This window comes from Palaemon carinicauda, chromosome 2 (assembly GCF_036898095.1).
Source record: "Palaemon carinicauda isolate YSFRI2023 chromosome 2, ASM3689809v2, whole genome shotgun sequence".
Lineage (NCBI taxonomy): Eukaryota > Metazoa > Arthropoda > Malacostraca > Decapoda > Palaemonidae > Palaemon > Palaemon carinicauda.
In genome coordinates this window covers 31,471,630-31,492,900 of record NC_090726.1, presented here as the reverse complement: position 1 = coordinate 31,492,900, position 21,271 = coordinate 31,471,630, and the positions used below count along the sequence as shown (strand labels likewise).

The window sequence follows — 21,271 nt, the reverse complement described above, 5'->3', positions numbered from 1 at the left end:
CAGTATCTAGTCACCATTGCTTTTATTTACTTATACTGTACTGGCTCAGACATCCTGCTAAACTATTTAAGAATAATTAACAATAACAGCCACCATATATTTAGAAAATGGAACCTCAGACAGTAGTGCTAATGTAAAAAGTAACTTTCACAGTAAATTTTGCCAAGTGGAACACACAAATTGCATGAGCTTAATATCTTGAGATCTTTGTGCTAACTTGATCATATTCAATATTTCTCCTATTACTTGTGCATCACATGAAAATGAGTGAATAAACTATTAGATTTGGCCCACCCTATGAATTAGGAGTTTTGACACTTGTCTGATTATGCTACATGATAATTATAATGAAACTGTTGATGCAACTGAAGCTGGTTAAACCATTTAATTTGTTGAAAAGGCTCCAGAAGTAACAGTAAAAATAATTAACCTCAAATAAAAGCTTTCCATAAATAGTGTCCAAGTTGACTACTATCTTCTATCTTAATTGTCCATAATTGTTGAAGAGCGACAAACAAAACATTCTATTTCTAAAATTACAGAAAGAATAAAAGTAAGATTACCAAATGTTCTAGCATATTCATACAATCAATAACCCATAATTTTGCAATATGATTACAGTACAGGTACTATCAACATAATTAACACTGCTATTTTTATTTTTGTCTTCCATTAATTATCTTGAAATGATAAAAAAAATAAGCCTTCAAATTGCTAGCGAGCATAACATAAAATAATCAAATTCATAATATTGTACAGAACAAAATATGAAAGAAACATTGTTATTCAAACAAGCATTGGAAACTGAGATGATCCAATCACCTCAATTCCAATCTTAAATCAAGTAAAAGTCCCTGGAGCTACCAATAATGATAAGAACACTACGCGCAACATTCAATAAGGCAAACAAGTAAGACACCTAGACATCAAATTTTAACATAAATGTGAATACTGTATATAACAATATGCAAGTTGTTAGCATTTGTTAAAGAAAACAGAACACTTTTATATTTATGAAAATTCTCACTGGACTTGAGAGAACCTGAGAGATAATGAGAGAGAGACTGTTATAGATTTATAACCCTAGAACATAAACAATAAAGCCAGATATTACAAAAGAGAAAGAACCCAACCAGTTGCTACAGTAGAGAAACAACTTTTCCTTTTTGGTTTAATTCAATACATATACTGTACAACATAAACTTTCAAAATCTGCTGACAAGCTCACTGAGTATACAAACAACACGCCAAAACATTCACACACTTCACAGGCTTACTTATAATATATTTAATTGTACTGTTCCACATTCAAAAAATACACAGCTTCCAGTTATCATATAATTTTTTCAAGACATTGGACGTGGTAGATTAATAGCAGTATCCAGATATTGACTTTAAACCCCCCCCCCCAAAAAAAAAAAAAAAAAAAAAAAATCAAATATTTATCAAAATTACTCGACATTCTTTTCTTTCATTCATTTATGAAGAACTCATATTTCCCTAAATAAACTGACCTTTATTGAAAATACTCCCACCAATATTTATCAATGCTATCGGTATATAATCTTCTAAAGAACGTTGCCAAACACGTTTTCACATCATACATTTATAGGCAGCAGTCTCAGCAGTGGATCTTGCTTTTAATCTGTCTCCAATAATAATAATTATAAAATTCCATACAAGTTCTTTAGAAAATTTTCTTCACCTTATTCCTCCTGAAGAAAAAAGTATCATTTGTCAAATATGAAATATTTTTCTAAAAAATTACTGGTGGTGACGCAATTGTTATAATAAGCAAGACTTGTTAGTAAGGGTCTTATTAAAAATATTAATAATGGTAATACCAATGACTTTTATAAATATTACTGCCATCATTTACTGAAAAACTTACAATGTAATAGCAAAACAATTAAATTTCTGAAATAGGAATCACCAAAATATACTCTTCCTAAGGCTGCCTAAAAGAATATCATGATTTTTATAAATATTTCTGCAATCATTTACTAAATAACTTACAATAACAAAAAAAATGAATTTCTGAAATAGGAATCACCAATATATACTCTTCCTAAGGCTGCCTAAAAGAATATCATGACTTTTATAAATATTACTGCCATCATTTACAAAATAACTTACAAGGCAATAGCAAAACAATTAAGTTTCTGAAATAGGAATCACCAGAATATGCTCCTCCTAAGGCTGCCTAAAAGAATATCATTACTAATTTAGGACGTCAGTTCAGTACTCTGCACAAAACATAAATAGCTTACAATGTTGGTATAACATGAGGAGTAGAATGACTCTCTTTTGTCATGAAATCTATCTTCATAACAATAAAAGATAAAGAAAATTCTTAGATATGTGAGATTAGTCAATGTGGAACAATTCAATTTATGGTGTACAGAACCGTGCTGCATGCTACTTCATACTCACTGAGCAAGAAAATACAAAATCCAAACTAATGAATACTAAAGCTTATCCAGTGTGGTTGAGCGGTCGGGTAATATTGTTGGGCTTGCTCATCATCTCCAACATTAACTGGAGTTCTCTTGGTAACTGTGAAAGGTCCAACTTATCCTTAAGAGCCTGGACTCGTACTAAGCTAAGGGTTTTTAAACTTGCCTCTGGAGGAGAGAAAAATAAATGCAGTTTAAAACAAGGAAATTAGCAGTACAACAAAAGGCTCAAGACTTCTACATTCCACAATTGATCACAAATAATTTTACAGTAATATATTTACTTTGAATATAATTACCAGGAATAGTACATAAACAGTAATGAGCACAAGACATGCTTCATTACAATTTCAGGGCAAACATAAACTCTTTTGGTAATACAGTACAGCATCATCCTATTTGGGCTCAGCCGTGTCAATTTGCTACAGTGATACTCCCAGAGAATTAACCGTAGGTCTCCAGAATTCTAACTCCTGGCGCGAGTATCCTTAATATATCTTTAAGGATATCGCATAATATCAGGGGATGTATTTTTTGATACGACACATCGCAATCTTCACCCCGAATAGATTTAACTCTTTGAGGGGGAAGAGTGGCGAATGAGAGGGTAGCCATTATCAAGGTACCCGGTGGACCCCCTCCCTGTACTACTATGGCCCATCATTCCTTTGAACTGTGGCATTTAAGCTAAGTGCGCTCTCACGTTTCTTTCCATGTTGTTACTGTTTATTGGAATATTATCATGCAATCTCCAGCATCTTCATCCTCTGGAAAGTTGGGTATTTAATCTTTCCTGTGTATAATTTATAGCTCCCTCCTAACAGTTGAATTGGCATAATTTAAGTGTGATAAGTGGAGCACAGCCAACCCAGGAGGCGGCCATTTTGAGACCGCTGTCGCATGTCACAAATGCAATTATTTAGTTAGTAGTGCGACGCTCCCGGTACTTAGCTATAAAGAAACTTTTTAGCTAGTTAGGCAAAGTTATACTAGTGAAGATTGCATATATATAATATTTCCTCTTCCAATATATAACGTTACTTTCGTATACGATAGGAACCCGGAGGTATCACTCGTAGCCGCGGTCCCCACTCGAGTTAGGCTAGCCTAACCCGTTTTGTATACGTTAGTAATGTAAATCCCATTGTTTAACCTCTTGTATCGTTCCTATTAATTCTCTTGGTGATATATATCCCCTAGAATTTATTGGTATAATTCGATACGTTTCTCTTTTAGAGAAAAGAGGATAAACCCTTCCTCCCCCCTGAGTGCCACCATCCCAAGCGGCAACCCTATCTTTCGTCATCGCCACCGAGTAGTTAACTACGGCTTGACTTGGATAGTTTTTTACAGTTGATCTTCTTTGCCACCGAGTATCCCGGCTTCAAAATATGACAGTAACTCAGGGTGTGTTGTCTTGCAGCCGGCAATGTCGCCGAGAGGGGAATCGTGATTCCTCTGCCGCCCACGACATTGTCGGCATGGGAAGCTATGCTTCCTTAGTTTACAACCGAAAGTAGGCGGCATACCTGCTGCCGCCTTTCTCCCTTGTAGACTATAAGACATGTCTTATAACCGACAATGTTACTGACAGGGGAATTCTTATTCCTCTGCCACCCACGACGGCGTCGGCACAGGAAGCCATGCTTCCTTGGTTTACAGCCGAAAGTAGGCGGCATACTTGCCGCCGTCTTTCTCCCCTGCAAACTATAAGACCCTTTTCCCTTCCCCTCTTTCTTTTAGTGTCGGCCTAGCCGTCACAATATTCTTTTGACCGGTATTCTACAATCATCCCGGCTTGCCGGGTTGACTGAGCTGCCGGCTGGGATCCTAGCAACGGCAGTTGGGTTACCGCCTCAGCCAACTCCCCCTTATGTCATTCCTTCACTGGAAGCAAATGCCCCGGGGGAAAGGCTGAGCCGGCCCTGACGGCTGTTGGTGGGAAACCCATTATACTGTTGAGAATTCTTCAGTCATCTCTTGGACTGCCATCCACAAACCATGCAACCGGCAGTACAGCCGGCGGCAAAAGTTGTGACTGGATGGAAGCTAGAATCAGATGCACTCCTCCCCTTCCATTAGAACTCTCATTCTGGGAAGGAGGCAGTAGGCGGCAGTAGCCCTCCTACACTTCTAATTATTGTGCTAAACCATAATATGAAATCCTCCTTTCCATTCTTTCTCTCTCTCTATCAGTTAGTGCCGCCAGGCACTAGCCTAACCCCGGTAGTATACTGGTAAAACTACAGTATACGACAATACAGTAGCCAGTATATCTGCAGTATATAACAATACAGCAGTTATAAAACTACAGTATACAATAATACAGTAGTACAAGTATTTCTAATATATTCTGTGTATCCTTTCACAGTCTATTGTTGGGACCATATAAAATGTTGAGGTGAAGTATTCCTTCAACACCCTGATGAATCCTTTGATTATTGGGACACTTATAAATCACCGTTCAGTACTAATATTCTACAAGTGGAGGAGTTAGTGTAAATATTCACTGACTCCGGCTCTACGTACGGGAGTTATTCCACTCTGTATTTTCCCTTATAGGGAAATTAAAATATTAATATTGACGGAGGGCACAGCAATTGCCTGGGAGAGGTAACACAGATATGTGTCTTTCCTGTTTCCTTTCTAGCTTACTATCCTATAATATTAAATATAATAGTAAGTATTACTATTTTTAAATATGCATTTATATCAATGATATAAATAACTCAAAACTTATTTCACCTTTTCTTTCCTTACAGGAGGAGCCAACGGTGAAGTGTGCAGTCGTGTTCTGCAACCACAAGAGCAAGGACTTTTGTGGGCATACGATGTGCAGGTCTCATGCCCCCTGCTGCATCGTATCTGGATCCCTGAGGTTGTGGGACCCGAAGGTTGCTCCATCTGCTTGGCCCTGATGACCGAAAGATTTGGAGAAGATATCCCTGACACTACAGAGTCAAGAATACAGCAAGAGATACTCTTCGGAGGTGGGTAAGAGGGTTCCAGAAGAACTCTCCAGGACCTTACCTACCTAATGAATCTTTTAGGTGCCTTCTGTTCCCTAAGGCCCAATCCAGTGTGGTTGTGCTCCAGGTACAGGTGAAGCCTCCCTTCATCCAACTGACAGTGGACGCAGACATTAACAAGGCACTGGAAGGCATGGAAATCCACCAAGAATGGATGTTGGAGAAAAGGACCTTCTACAAGAAGACCTTGAGGAAGATGTGGTTCAACCACCTACGGAGAAAGATGGATCCGCGTCGACGGTAACTGAGGACCCTCAGTTTTCCGTGACGGCATATCAACCTGTGCCGTCAACCTCTTCAGCCCCAACTCCCCAACCGGATGTGCAGATCGGTAGGAACGAAGCGCTCCTAGAGTCGATCCAGCAGATGTTGGCAGTGTTCCGGAAGGAACAGCAGGGGATTAAGCAAGATCTCAAAGAGACGAAGAAAGAGGTAAGGGAAGGGAAACGCTCTGGCGCTTCCAGAGGCTTTGCTAAGCCTCTTAGAGTTTCTGACTTACCTCACTGCTCCGAAACCAACCCCTGGAGGTACACGGAGCACATGCCCATAATGAATGGGAAGCTCTATATCTCTGAGAAGTTGGGGGCCAAACACCTTGAAGATCTCCAATTCTGGCCTAGCCTTTTGGCATACCCAAATTGTTACATGAGACTGCGGGATGAACCAGCATCCCGTGAGGAGACGGAACCGAAGGAAGTCATTGTCTTTGAGCATGACAAGGCACAGGCTATCCTATCCAAGATCCTAAAAGGAGGCGGATATACGAACTCCAAAGTCTCAGCATTGAGCAAGAGGCATCCTACCTTCATTGCTCCTTCCTCCAGAGCTTTCCCCTTTTCGGTGAAAGCCCTTGACTGTGTCATGAGAGCAGTCGATGAAGACAAACCATGCCCAGTGCTAGAGGAATATAAACCATTATCTCTAGCCATGCCAACCTGCGAGGAGAAGTGGAACGAAGTTCATCTAACCTTCTCTGTCTCTAAGCTGGATCCGGAGATAGCAGGTCAGCAGTTCTATGAGAACCTTCCAAAGCTGCCAGAGCATCTTTTGAGAAGGGAACATGAGACAAAAGAGAGACTAGCTGCTTCTTTGTCTCATCAGAACTCCCTGGAAATGTGTGCAGGCCTTACCAATGCCCCAGACATGTACATGGTCTTAGCCAAGTCACATATGGGTACCCTTATGAAGGACTTATATGCCTTCGTCAGGTCCAGATGGGCCTGTAGAGAGCATGTGTTTGCCGCAGCAACGGTCAAACACGAACCCAGGAAGCTGATCACTTCATGCATTTAGGGCAAGGATCTCTTCCCACAAGAGGTGGGTCAGGAGGTTATCGCTAAAGCCGCCACGGAGAATAGGAACCTTCTCCAAAAGTGGGGCATGTCTTCCAAGAGGAAATCATCCTCAGACAGTGGTCCCCAACCTAAGAACAGGAAGACAAAGAAAGCACGTAGACCTGCACAACTTCAGACCGTGACCATGGCCACAGTGCCTCAAATGGTAGCTCAGCCACAAACCACCTTCTAGATGGTCCCTCAGCAGCTAGTAGCTCAATCACCTGTGTTTAACCCAGGCTTTGAGAGGCACACAACTACCTTTCGACCCCACAAAGGGAGAGGCTCACAAAGAGGTTCCTCAAGAAACCCCTGAAGGGGTAGAGGAGGACGCGGTCACGGAGATAAATCCTAAGGAACCTCTCAGTAATGAGAGGCTCCAGGTAGGAGGGAGACTCTTCCACTTTCGGGATCGTTGGACCTTCGATCCCTGGGCCCAAAGCCTAATCAAGAATGGACTCGGTTGGAAATGGAACAAAATTCCACTCCCTTTTCCACAATTCTTCCAACACTCCACCCCCTTATTGGAAGAATATACCTCAGAACTTTTGAACAAAGAGGTAATAAGAAAAGCGAGGTCCATCAAATTCCAGGGAAGGCTGTTTTGTGTTCCCAAGAAGGACTCGGACAAACTCAGTCATTCTAGACTTGTCTCCACTCAACAAGTTCATTGAGAACAACAAGTTCCGGATGCTTACCTTACAACACATAAGGACCCTTCTACCAAAACGGGCGTACACAGTCTCAATAGACCTGGCAGATGCTTACTGGCACCTACCAGTCAGCCGCCCCCTCTCCTCCTACCTAGGATTCAGGCTACAGAAGACGAAGTATGTCTTCACAGCCATGCCCTTTGGGCTAAACATAGCCCCAAGGATGTTCACAAAACTTGTGGATACAATCGTCCAACAACTACGCTTAGAAGGAATTTAGGTAGTAGCATACCTGGACGATTGGCTGGTGTAGGCAGCATCCAAGACGACTTGTCTACAAGCAGCCGGAAAGGTGATCCAGTTCCTGGAGCACCTAGGCATCAAGATCAACCGCAAGAAGTCTCGCCTTTCTCCAGCTCAGAAGTTTCAATGGTTAGGAATCCACTGGAACTTACAGTCACACCATCTCTCCATTCCACCGAAGAAGAGGAGAGAGATAGCGGGATCTGTCAAGAGACTATTGAAACTCAAGAGGATTTCAAGACGCCAACAGGAAAGAGTATTGGATTCTCTCCAGTTCGCAGCAGTGACAGACTCAGTGCTAAAAGCACAGTTAAAGGATGCGTCAGGAGTCTGGAGAAGATACGCATCAAACGCTCGAAGAGATCAACAAAGGTTGACACCGACCTGATTGCGCACGCTACTAAGGCCGTACTCAACAGCCAAGAGCCTAGCACGAACAATTCCCTTACAACCACCTCAACCATCAGTGGTAATACACACAGATGCCTCCCTGGAAGGATGGGGAGGCTATTCTCAACAAAGAAAAGTGTAGGGGAATTGGTCGCACCAGTTCAAAACCTTTCACATCTACATCTTGGAGGCTATGGCAGTCTTCCTAACGTTGAAGAAACTATCCCCTCGCAGATCAGTCCACATCAGACTGGTCTTAGACAACGAAGTGATAGTAAGATGTCTAAACCAACAAGGCTCGAGATCACCTCACATCAATTACGTGATGTTAGCCATCTTCTACCTGGCAAGGAAGAGAAGATGGCACTTATCAGCAGTTCACCTGCAAGGGTTCCGCAATGTGATGGTGGATGCTCTATCAAGGCGAAAGCCGATAGAGACAGAATGGTCCCTAGACGCAGAGTCATTCTCTTTCATCTTGGAAAAGTCCCAGAACTGGAGATCGACCTCTTCGCAACGAGCGACAAGAAACTACCTGGATATGTAGCCCCTTACGAGGACCCTCAAGCAGAAGCGACAGACGCCATGTCTCTCGACTGGAACAGATGGAATCGAATCTATCTGTTCCCACCAACCAATCTCCTGCTGAAGGTCCTCAACAAGCTAAGATCCTTCAGAGGAACAGCAGCAGTAGTGGCCCCCAAATGGCCCAGAAGCAATTAGTTCCCTCTAGTTCTAGAATTGAAACTGAAGCTCTTTCCTCTGCCGAACCCAGTATTATCCCAACTGGTTCAGAAGTCGACTGTCTACGCTTCATCCTTGAGAACCATCAACCTACATCTCATGATTTTCTCGCCCCAGCAGCCAAGGTTTGGGATCTCAAAAGACAAGATCGACTTAATAGAAGAATACAAGTTAAGTTCAACTAGGAGACAATACTGTATGTACAAGTCAAGTTCAACTAGGAGACAATATGAATCGTCTTGGAAGAAGTGGGTTTCCTTTGTGAAAGCAAGGAAATCGACAGAAATATCAATAGATTTCTGTCTCTCCTTCTTCATCCACCTACACGAACACGGCCTGGCTTCCACCACAATAACTGCGTGTAAGTCGGCTTTGACTAGACCTCTTCTTTACGCCTTTCAGGTGGACCTTTCAAGTGAAATCTTCAATAAGATACCGAAAGCATGTGCTACACTCAAACCAGCAACCCCTCCAAAGCCCATATCATGGTCATTGGACAAAGTCTTGCACTACGCTTCAAATATGAACAATGAGGATTGCACCCTAAAGGATCTAACACAGAAAGTGATATTTCTGTTTGCTATAGCCTCAGGGGCTAGAGTTAGTGAAATAGTGGCCTTATCCAGGAATGAAGGCCATGTTCAGTTCACAGAAATGGGAGAACTAAACCTTTTCCATGATCCTACCTTTCTCGCCAAAAATGAGCTGCCCACCAAAAGGTGGAGTCCTTGGAGAATCTGCCCTCTGAAGGAAGACGTCTCTCTATGTCCAGTAGAGTGTCTTAAGGTCTATCTTTGAAGAACTTCAGACTTCAAGGAGGGACAGCTCTTCTGAGGCGAAACCTCAGGATCAAATTTATCCATAAAACAACTGAGGGCGAAACTTACCTATTTTATTCACAGTGCGGATCCTGACAGTACAGCCGCAGGTCACGAGCCAAGAAAAGTTGCTTCTTCGTTGAACTTCTTTCAACATATGGACTTTGATAGGCTCCGCTCACATATGGGGTGGAAATCATCCAAAGTCTTCTATAAACATTATGCAAAGCAAGTGCACGAGATAAAACACTTTGTGGTGGCGGCAGGTAGTGTCATAAAACCTGTCGTCTAGTGCTGCAATGAACAGTGGACTGTTTTGGGACTCAACAGTGTATCGGGTGAATAGGTGTTAGCACCTTAGAGTGTAATACCTTCTAGTGAAAATCACTATGGTGATTTATGGAGTGTTCTATATAGGTGCAGAATCTAACCAATAACACCAGTGCCATGTGAACATTTGTACACAGTGTTGAAGCATATCCAACATCTAAGTGAAACTAAACAAATTAACTTCACATTATTGAGTGGCATTTTAACAAATGAATTAATGTGTATATTCTTCCCTTACAGGTTAAAAATATACATATAACCATGATATCCATATATGCAGGCTAGATTCCTTCTCAGGATACATTATCATCATTTTATTTTGCTTATGAAAATAAAAAACAAAAAATGTATCTGCGTCTTCTTTTATCCTCAGAAATAAAATAAAAGATTCCAGAGTTTTTCTATTTTTCCTTAAATAGATGCCTTATTAGTAATGATTTCCAAAGAACAACCAGGTAATCTCAAAAGAAGTTTCCCTCGTGTTCCTACAAAAAAACTTTGAATCCTTAAAGTCGAAGTCGACAATTTTCCTGCAGGGGGCAGGAAGCCCTAAGTTAGTTCCAAACTTAGTGGAAATGACAAATAATGGTAATGTCACATATAAAGGTCTAGGAGACCATATAAGGAACTCGTTCAAAGTAAAGGCACTTATACAAACCCACAGATATAGTACTTTCAAGTAAATTCTCTGGTAAGCTTCCATCAGGACGACGGATTTTGAGCAAAGTGAAAAATCTATTTTTGGGTGAGATAGCCATCTCGTCCTAATGGACCCACCCTTGTTTCTTAAAATGATCCCACCCGAAACTACTCTATCTATGGCTATTCCTGCTTAAATGCAACAAGGAATCATGGGCCGTAGTAGTACAGGGAAGGAGTCCACCGGGTACCTTGATAACTGCTACCCTCTTGTTCGCCACTCTTCCCCTTCAAAGATTTAAATCTATTCGGGGTGAAGATTGCTATGTGTCGTATCAAAAAATACATCCCCTGATATTATGCGATATCCTTAAAGATATATTAAGGATACTCGCGCCAGGAGTTAGAATTCTGGAGACCTATGGTTAATTCTCTGGGAGTATCACTGTAGCAAATATCCCTTAGAAAGCTACCTAGAGGAACCTTACATCAGGACGACATGGCTATCTCGCCCGAAAATAGATTTTTCACTTTGCTCAAAATCTGTTAATTACAATAGTTATAATGTTTGTTTTGCCATAAAATTATCCCTTACACCTAGATCTTTTGTTTGGTGTAAAATTAAAATTACACTCCAGACATTTGTCCCCCCTAAATAATATGTTAACAGTATTTCACACACAAAGACTTATTCAAATAAGTCCCTAGTATCTACTGGAAATCATTCGGGAGCAGGTAGCCTCCTTTACCCCATTTGGAAAGACAAAGTTTTAGAATTAACAATTACAAATAAGGGCGAGTCCATTCTAGGACTGATGCTCCCTCGTTGGTTTCTCAGTCAACTGACTTTATCTCTCAGCTAAGCTCTGAGAGGCATCAGATTGTTAGACAACAAGGAGATATTGATGATGAAGACAAGTCAAAGAACGGAGATTTTAGATGGTTCACCATGTGCAGGCCAACAATTCAATGGTTTAGAGTAAGAAAGAAAATACGCTATTCAGCCATGCAAACTTTTTCATGAGAATTTTGAGAGCTGATTGTACTGCCTGACCAGTCAAAGGACCTTGTAACTCTCTAGCGGTAGTATCTCAATGGGTGGCTGGAACCTTGGCCAACCTACTACTACCATTAGTATCTAATGGGTTTGTTTGGTTCACATTTTCTAATGGGTTTTTTCGTTCACACCATGTAGCATATGTATTATGTTTGCACAGTTACTACACGCTCCACCATGTCAAAGAAAAGATAGAAGTAAGGCGAATTGGTTTCAGCTGATAAGGTTTCCAATGCTGTGCCCCAGTAAATGGAAAAATGAAATAGAAAGGAAAGGGCCAGTCAATCTTTGTGTTCATTGTACAGTATTCTAACGTGTAACCTCTATCCTTAATCCACTGCCAAGGTTTTAAGTAAAAGAGCCTAGGCAGCTATACCAACTACTTTGTAGCTACTACAGGCCCTAACAAAAAATGTCTTGGGACCTGTGGGATAATTCCCATAGGTAATGGGCTGTAAACATTGTCTGATGTTTTCATATGCCTGCCAGGAGTACCTGTGCCACAGAGAGATTCTTACAGAATGACAGGGTAGTAGCTACTCTCCTGGGATCCTGAGTTTACCTACGAGCTTCTCCAAGAGTAAGAGGTGAGAATGGGTTATGGTTACGGACAAAAACTTCTGTCAACCAGGGAAAGATCGTATTAAGTTGCCTCCTTCTTCACTCTCTTTGTGATGAGGAAGAGGAGCTGTAGGTGAGGTCGTTGTATGTGACGTTTGAATAGCAGTCAAACGGCCTGACAAAAAACCCCCAGAGTACCTTACACCACTTGTCCGTTACATCTCTTTGGCTCGTGAACCAAAACAAAAAATTCTGGCATCAAGAACTGACAGAATCAGGGTTTTTAACTGGATGCTAAGGAACAAAGGGGGAAGGGACAGGACATGTCCTCAGTGTCCATTATGATCGATGCTAAAGGAGAACCCACTCTACTCACAATCTTACTTGTCAGAGGCTACATCAAACAAGAAAACCTTTTTGAGAGAAGGTTACTGTGTGAGGTAGCCTCAACCATACATAGGTGTCCTTTTACAGGGACCACCAGACTTTATTAATGTCCAAGGATAGAGTATCACCTCTCTCTGAGGACAAGTCCATTTAACACTATGAGCGAGTATATAAAGTTCTGCCGAGGAAGTAAAATCAACTTTTTTCAGCCTAAAACCTGACTTTAAAGTTGAGTGATGAATTCTCATTGCTGATCCCAAGAAGAGCCCTTCTTCGTCAGAGGTAAAATAGTCATTCGGTTAACTCTTGCTTCAACTTCTTCCACTTCTCAGCCACAAGCTCTACCTGCTCCAAGGGAAATCAGACAGTCCTTTGAGTGACGAATTTCACAAATTTGGTTCCTCTATCTGTTCTACTTGCCCCATGAACTTGGAGGCCACTGCATCTTGCTTCTTCTGGATCAAATTGTGGTGGACCAAAAGCTCTGCTGATTTTGCTCCTGACAAAGCAAGGCCCTTGAACTACCTCTTTTTTTCTGTAGCCAAAAGGTCTTCCCTCGAGGTTAAATAGTCAACTGTTCCTGACCAGTGGTCTGAACATGATGCAGCTTGAAGGGTCGACATCGCTATGGTTTACGAAGCCATAAATGTACTGTAGTGTGTTGGACTGTAAGCCTTTCAGGTGACATAGACAGGGTCAGGGTAGCAACAGCTTGGTCCAGAGGCAGGGAAGCTGGATTTGAGTCCTGCATTATGTAATATTGTGATGTAATGCTTCTGCCTCAAAAATGCTGGTGGAATTATGATACGGTTGAGGGCAGCTCCTTTGGTACAAGATCGAAGACAGTTGACAAACAATGTGTACCTATGTCTGTTCCCAAAGGAACAACTTTGCTGCGCGTCTCTTCCCTCACTCGCCCAAAACCTAGAGGAAACTGCATGAAATGTTAATGTCCGTGAGAGGGGACAGGCAACCTGTGTGGTAGCACTTGTACATATCTTCCGAGGAAGGAAGAATCGTCTCGATAAGTATTCTCTTGCCTCATGAAATTCACTGGAAAACCAGGAATTACTAAGTTTTTTGCCTTACTAGAAGGCATAAGTGAACTCTAGGGAGAATGGGAACAGTAGAGGGTGCCCGATCAAGAGATTAGGTGCCTTAGTATTGAGCACTTAAGAGCAAGGAAGTGTGACATAAAAAACTGATGAGCGTGGGCCAACTGGGGAAGTAGAGTGGAACCTCTGCTTACTATTGCCTTTGCATACAATTGTTCCAACATCCGACGTAAACAAAATTCGATCCAATTCTCGTCTCGACACCCGACATCATACTTCAACATCCCACGTAGACCATCCTCGTAGAATTTTCTCGAAATGTTGGTCGTAGTTTCTTGTTTACGCCGGTAGACGGCAGCACGTCGGAGGGACGCCAGTGAGCGTCGCATGAATCAGTTCTCTGTTCTCGTGTGCATCGTTTGGTTGTACCCTGTTCAGTCCGTTATTAACAGTGCTTATCTTCCTTTTTTCAAGTTTCGTTTTTTATTTTCCATATAATCATGGGTCCTAAGAAGCTTAGTTTCGGTATAGGTATTAGTAGTGGTGAGAAAAGGAAGAAGGCAATGCTTTCATTAGAATTGAAGTAAGAAATTGTAGAAAAACATGAGTGCGGTGTGCGTGTGAGTGATCTGCTCAACCCATTTCAGAAAAATTCTGAAAAGCCGTACCAAGCAACTTTCTCTCGATAGTTTCTTTAAAAAATCTACGAAGTGGTCTAGTGATCATGATCAAGAGAAAGAAAGTGAAGTAAAGAAAACTAAGATTGAAGGGAGTGAAAGTGATGAAAATTAAAAATCAAAAAGAAAAAAAGAAAATGTAAAAAAAATATAAAATATAAAAATTTAATAAAAATGAATAAGCTAAGTTAGGTTAAAGTTCACGTAGTGTAAGATTGAGTAAGTTATGGTACGTTATTGCAGTCACCATCTCTACCACTTCACCGACCGTCCGTTTCCTCCTGCGTAGCAAAGCCTACACCTTCGTTGGCCTGTCTCTAAGGTAAAGTGACAGTAGAAACCCCTTTTTTATTTATTATTTCTTTATAAATATTCTTTTTTACATCTCTATTATATAATGCAATTGTATTATTGCTATGTGTAATTATGTGTAGTAATTTATTAAGGAGTTATCATAGGTTTTTGTGCTGTAGAACAAATTATACAAATTACAGTGTATTCTTATGGGAATATTCATTCCAACATACGATCTTTTAACATACGATCTAGGTCCCGGAATGAATTAAGATCGTATGTAGAGGTTCCACTGTACTTGCAATCAGAAGCTCTCATGCCAAATGGTAACCGAGCTTGTGTGCTAACAGATAGGAGTGCACAAGTATATTACTGCTCTAAGTTAGATGAAGGAGTGTATACAGATAGGCACATCTCCTGCTTTAAGACCAAAAATAAAGATGAGAGAGCTAACAGAGAGCTTCTCCCATTGGAGCACGCTCTAGTAAGCAGGCAAAATGGTGTGCGACCAATTGCAAGCAGGTGATATGGTGTGTGACCGATTGCAAGCGGGTGAGATGGTGAGTGCCCAATTGCGAGGTGAGATGGTATGTGATCAATAGTGATCAAGTTTGATAGTGCATGGCCAATACGGAATAGTTCGTGTTGCGGCGTGCAATTGTAGTCCAGCAGCAGAGGCATATGACCCCTTTTTGTTTGATAAAAGTTTTTTCAATGCTGATTATTCATCTAGAGCATGTACTATATATAACAATATCTGAGTGGGTGTAAAAATGTCACCCTTGGGGAAATTGAGAATAATGAGAAAATCCAAAATGGCTGGTGTGAAATCTGAAAAATCTGTGAAATGCTCTATCTTCGTAAGTAATTATGATAGAATGCTAAATAATGTCTTTTTGTGTGCTTTCAGGTGCAAGGAGTGCTATACAAAGGTTTATTTTGTTGATATAACTAGGACTATGCCCTAAAAGTTCAAGATGGCGGCAAAATATTTATATTTTTATTCTAATGCTTAAAAAGTGTGAGGTGATTATTATTGAAATTATTACCCTAAAGGGGTATACAATATTTTCTATGTATAGAAACCATGACAAAGTCAAATACGACTAGTTTGACCACTACTAGATGTTACCTGGACCAGAGTAGTCAATTAACCAGGTATTAGAAGAGACATATCTGTATAACTGCATATATAGTATTACTCATGTCTATTTTCAGGTTCAAAAGAGTGCAAGTTTACTTATGCTGTATCTATGTGCAATTTTTTAACATCATTTGTATAGTTAAAATGACAAATTCGAAGATAATTTGTATTTTTCCTAACCATACAAACCTTAGCTATTTACAATGGGTTTACCTTTTAGCGCAGCTGAAATGGCAAGCCATTAGAATTTAACGAGGGTGTATTACCCCCGCGCTAGTCAGCGGGGGGGTAAGGGAGTGGTAGCTAGCTACCCATCCCCCCCCCCTCACACACAGATGAATGCTCACTTTCACTTAGAGGTAGGACTTGTCTTGGGGGACAGGGCTGGCGGGCAAATATGTGTAAATAGCTAAGGTTTGTATGGTTAGGAAAAATACAAATTATCTTCCAATTTGTCATTTGTTCCGTAACCGAAATACAAACCACGCTATTTACAATGGGTGACTAACCCATTAGGTAGGGTGGAAAGTCCCCAGCCATACTGGCTTTGGCTTTACCCGGGGACTCAGAATCCGAGTGAGTCGCACTCGAGAAAAGGAGTCCCTGCACCTCACAAGCTCCTTGCTCCGCAAGGAACCGTGTGGCCTACATAAGCTTGTGTGTGAAGGAAGAAGTGTGACCTGTCCTAGGCAGTTGACCTGGAGTTCCAGAAGGAACTCTGGGTTAGGACGTTCCCAATACCACCTCGTCAGGGTATGGGGGACGCGACAGTATTGAATCAATACTCGGAACACAAGGAAGCATGGTTTACCTGCAGAGGTTCGAGGTCAGCTATGCAGAGACCAGGATGCTGCCTCCCCGTAGAGGGGATGATGAAGAAAAAAATAAGGGCCAGACATACTTCTTTCGTTCATACAGACTAAAACCTGATAACAATGCCCTCAACCTTCTGCTACCTGTCCAAAAAGGAGCCTGAGGTTAGACCAGCTGTTGTGTAGCCACCACAGAGCGATAGAAAACGTATCGAGACTCCTGTGGGTCACGCCCTGCAGGAAGCGGGCTGCGAAGGTCATTAGACGCTTCCAGACTCCAGCTTGTAGCACCTGCGTCACAGAGTAGTATTACTCGAAGGCGAGGGACGTTGCGATGTATCCAACATCGTGCTGTAGGGCGACGTGACGGGGGAGGGTTTGGAGACAGGTCGAGATGAATGTCCTCGAGTCCGGGCTGAAGAGGTATACTGGTGACTCTCCCCCGTGTCCTCCTTGTGCTCCCAAATCGGCTGCAACTGAGGACAAACTGCAGCTGTTCCCAAAGCTAACCTCTCGATTTCTTTACTGGCAAGAAAGAGAAGGTCTTGGGACATCAGATACAGAATGGAGACTCGAAATCTTGAAGGAATTGGACCGAAGGGCCGGGACCGCCAGATTCTGAGTCTAGCCAACAACTCAGGAGCGAACCTGAATGTTGCCTTCCCCTCTTCCTTAGAAAGGGGGAGTCGTACGAGACCAAGAAGATTGCTTACACACTGGCCGTGGCCAGAGTGAGCAGGAGACCCAAGGCGGAATACAATCCGAGGCCTGTCGTAAAGGGTCTTGAGAAGATCTCTTAAAGGACTAAAAGTCCGAGCCATGCTCCAAGTTGGAGGTCTTCCTCCGACTAGGGCAGGGACGATCGTAGCTTCGCATGAGGGAGGAAAGATCCAGCGGGCAGGAAAAAGTTATTCCTTTAAGCCTGAATGTCAGGGAAAGGCTGAGCGACAGGCTTCATTGCCGAGAGCGGAAAGGAATTTCCTCCCGCCGAAAGGCAATAAGACCGTTATTGCTGGAGAAGAGGCCTCAAGGGAAGAGGTATATCTCCCACGGCACCAACCACCTTAGACTCTTCGCTTTGCCTGGAAGACCCCTGCGGATGACTATCGCAGATGACGCGACCTCCGTACCGCGATTGTAGCTGGTTGTCTCTTCTTGAGGAGGAGGCGTAGTGTCTCCAGGCATGAAGCCGAAGCGACGCCCCGGTTCCGGAGAGATGTCGCAGTGTGGTTGTTTGAGTAATCTGCGCCGTGGGAGATGCTCTCCCGGGAGTTCCGTCAGGGGAAGCAGAGGGTCCAGAAACCGTTCTGCGCATAGTCCCAGTGGAGCTCTCCCATTGAAAGGTCGACAGACAACCTGGTCTTGTTGAGACCCATTGTCCACAGACAAAAAGGAGGGAAGACGCAGGCGTCGAAGTTGTCCCACCATCACCGGAATGCATCTTGCCAGAGTCTCGGGGTCTGAGACTGGGGGGAAGAACAGCGGAAGCTTGAGGTTCCAAGCTGTCGCGATCAGGTCCCCCAGACCAGGACTTGCTGGTTACCCAAGGTCAAAGACCCCCAGGTACACTCTCTCTACGAGGCTCTGCTCGGATAGTTGGAGAGAACATTCCCCTGGCTGGAATGAGAGAGCCGATGGTGGTATTGAGAGAATCTCAATCATCCCGGTATCTCTACTGCAAGATGTGAAGGTGTGAAAATGCGTCCCCTGCTGGTTAGAATACGACAGAATCATGAAGTCGACGCGCACGGGGCGACTCGGCAGGAGCTGTAGGATCTGTAGAGGGGCCAGACTAAGGCCCCTAAGCCTGCCTGAATGATGGAGAGGTATCCTTCAGGTCTTGACCATAGGCCTGGACCGGAACATGCCCCCCCCCCCCCCCCTTTCCTTTGACGAGTCCGAGAACAGCATCAAGAATGTGGGGAAAGGACGAGAATATCCACTACCATCAAGAGGCTCCATAGGTCAACACCCATTGCAGGTCTAATAGTTCCGCTGGTCCCATAGGGGCCAGGAAGTCCGGTTAAACGTTGCCTGAAGCCACCGGAACTTGGACCGCCCCACATGGAACTTATCCTGAGGCGACCGTTCGGACTATAGACGGGTCAATGAGGAAAGGAGAACTAGGAGACGTTCCAAGGTAGGGCTGAAAGCTCTGCTTGACTGAGAATAGGTACTGCGACTCTCCTCAGTCTTGCCACAGTCAACTGAAAGGAAGGCTCGGAGGATGTGGTAACAGAATCTGGCGTCCCCAGGTGGTCACCCATCCAAGTACCGACCAGAACCGACGTTGCTTAACCTCGCTGGACGGACGAGAAGCCTGAGCGGCCATGAGGAAGGCAGGGAGAGTTCTCTGGGGAAAAAAACCTGCTATGCCACGGCGGGATAGCCACACTGCATCATAAGCAGGAATACTTGCAGTCTAGGCTGAATTCGACGAGCTCCCTGGAAGATGGATGGAATGGAAACTGAAAGTACCCGTCCTTCCGACCCAGGGTTTAAGGAGTCCTGTCGCCTCGTTACCAGTCTGATCGATTCTGCTGTTCTACGCTGGCCGAAGTTTGTTCGACAAACTTGATCAGGGCTGAGAGGTCGACTACGGAACTCCCCTCTCAGATCCTTCCTTACAAGAAAGGATCGACTGAAGAGGCCGGGGGTGAAGCCGTCGATAATCCTATGGAAGACCTTCACCTAAGGTATGGATCATTCTGCCCAACCGGGCAACTCTTGCTGACGCTATGGCATAGAGGTTCAGAGACACTGAATTCGCTGACAGAGACGGCAAGCGCGATATCCTTGGCTGATCACAGAGATTGTGCGGGAATGGGCATCAGGAAGCTGTCATTCGGATGAGTAACCTTAAGCATCCTCCCAGCGAAAAACCTGCAATCCTAGAGTTCGTGAACTCTGCCGCTCCTTTTAGGACTATGCCCCCCCGGGAAGCCTCCCGTGCCATCTGTTCCTGACAGGAGGAAACTGCAATTGGACACCTTGTCCCAGTTGTCGTAGCCGATAACTTAGGCCGACGTGGTTGAAAGAAAAGGGCGCTGGAGCCCTGCAGAGTCTGGAAGAAAGCGCCTTGGAGGAGTGAAAACGGAAGTCGATTTCCTCCGCACAGCAGCTGTCTAAGTCTCTGTCCTTGGGCACAAACAAACTCTTCTCAAGGATGGAAGGGTGTCTGAGGTCGTCGACCTCCACAGATGAGACACCTGAAGGAAGCCCTCAGTCAGCGCGTCCAGATGGTACAACATCGAGCTTGTCCGCAAGTTAGATACTTAACGACAAAAGGCCAAGGTGCCTGAGCTCGAGAGGAGGAAAGTACCCATGATCTTCCTGTAGCTTCCTTGAACCAAACCTCGGGCCGTAACCGAGGAGGGAAAGGACCTGGTAAGCCCCCAGAGGAAGGGGTAAGCAGTCACCCCTTGTCCGATGGAGAAATCTCGAACGGAAAGCCCCCCCGCCAAAAATCCTTCCAGGGAATGACGGGGAAGGGCTAACCCAGGTTCTGGAAAGAGGAGTGTTGCTCAGATCTCCCTGAAGTTTCTCCTATTCTTGCAAGTGCCATGCTCTGCGTTTACGGGGTGAGGCCGTGTTCTGGAAATACGCTCCAGAAGAACTCGCCAGGCTGGCCACGCTGCGAAAACCCCAATGGGAATCGTGGTCGCAATCGCCCTGGAGCTCGCGCGATGGTAATTCAAAGATTTGCGCGTGGGCGAACGTGAAAGCGCCCATGCGCGGTAACGCAGGAACGCAAACGAAGGTGAGCGAAGGAGCGCAGAAGGAGGGCGAGCGTGGTAGGAAGGGCGAGAGCTGGTGGTCGGCGAGCGATAACCCATAGACGAGCAATGGATACTGCAAGAAATAAGCCGACGTTTATGCGAAGAAACACTGTAGGTTCGAGCGACGGAACACCGTCGGTTCACGCGACGGCGTGCGACGGAACACCGTCGGTTCACGCGACGGCGTGCGACGGAACACCGTCGGTTCACGCGACGGCGTGCGACGGAACACCGTCGGTTCGCGCGACGGAACACCGTCCGTCCGCGCGATGGAAAACTGTTGGTTCGCGCGCGGGCGAACATTGGAGAGCATGGGCGCGGACGCGAATGAGCGTAGACGTGCAGGCACGTGGGCGTGTGGGCGCGCAGGCGAATGATTGCGCGGGCGCGCAGGCGAGCGGTCACGCGGGCGCGGAGGTGAGCGGTCGCGCAGGCGCGCGGGCGCGCAGGCGAACGGTCGCGCGGGCGCGCAGGCGAACGGTCGCGCGGGCGCGCAGGCGAACGGTCGCGCGGGCGCGCAGGCGAACGGTCGCGCGGGCGCGCAGGCGAACGGTCGCGCGGGCGCGCAGGCGAACGGTCGCGCGGGCGCGCAGGCGAACGGTCGCGCGGGCGCGCAGGCGAACGGTCGCGCGGGCGAGCGGTCGCGAGGGTGAGCGGTCGCGAGGGTGGGCAGGTGAATGAGCGCGAGTCCGAGGCGGCGAACGCAAGCGTTAGCGCGATGGCGAGGAAACGCCCTGCCGCGTGGGCGAGGAAGACCGCAGGCGATATGGATCAACAGGCGATCGGTGGTGAGCTGGTGAGCGCTAACG

The 21,271-nt window shown here is 44.6% G+C and overlaps 1 protein-coding gene across 1 annotated transcript in view; it reads right to left on the bottom strand.

The window, feature by feature from the left end:
- Nucleotides 1–1,643: 1,643 nt before the first annotated feature.
- The window catches only part of LOC137623471 (kelch domain-containing protein 3), a 69,978-nt gene continuing 50,350 nt past the window's right edge, over nt 1,644–21,271 (bottom strand). The window contains exon 9 of the mRNA XM_068354307.1: nt 1,644–2,624. Within this exon, the coding sequence (XP_068210408.1) occupies nt 2,476–2,624 (149 nt within the window). The 3' untranslated portion in view covers nt 1,644–2,475. The remainder of the gene's footprint in view (nt 2,625–21,271) is intronic.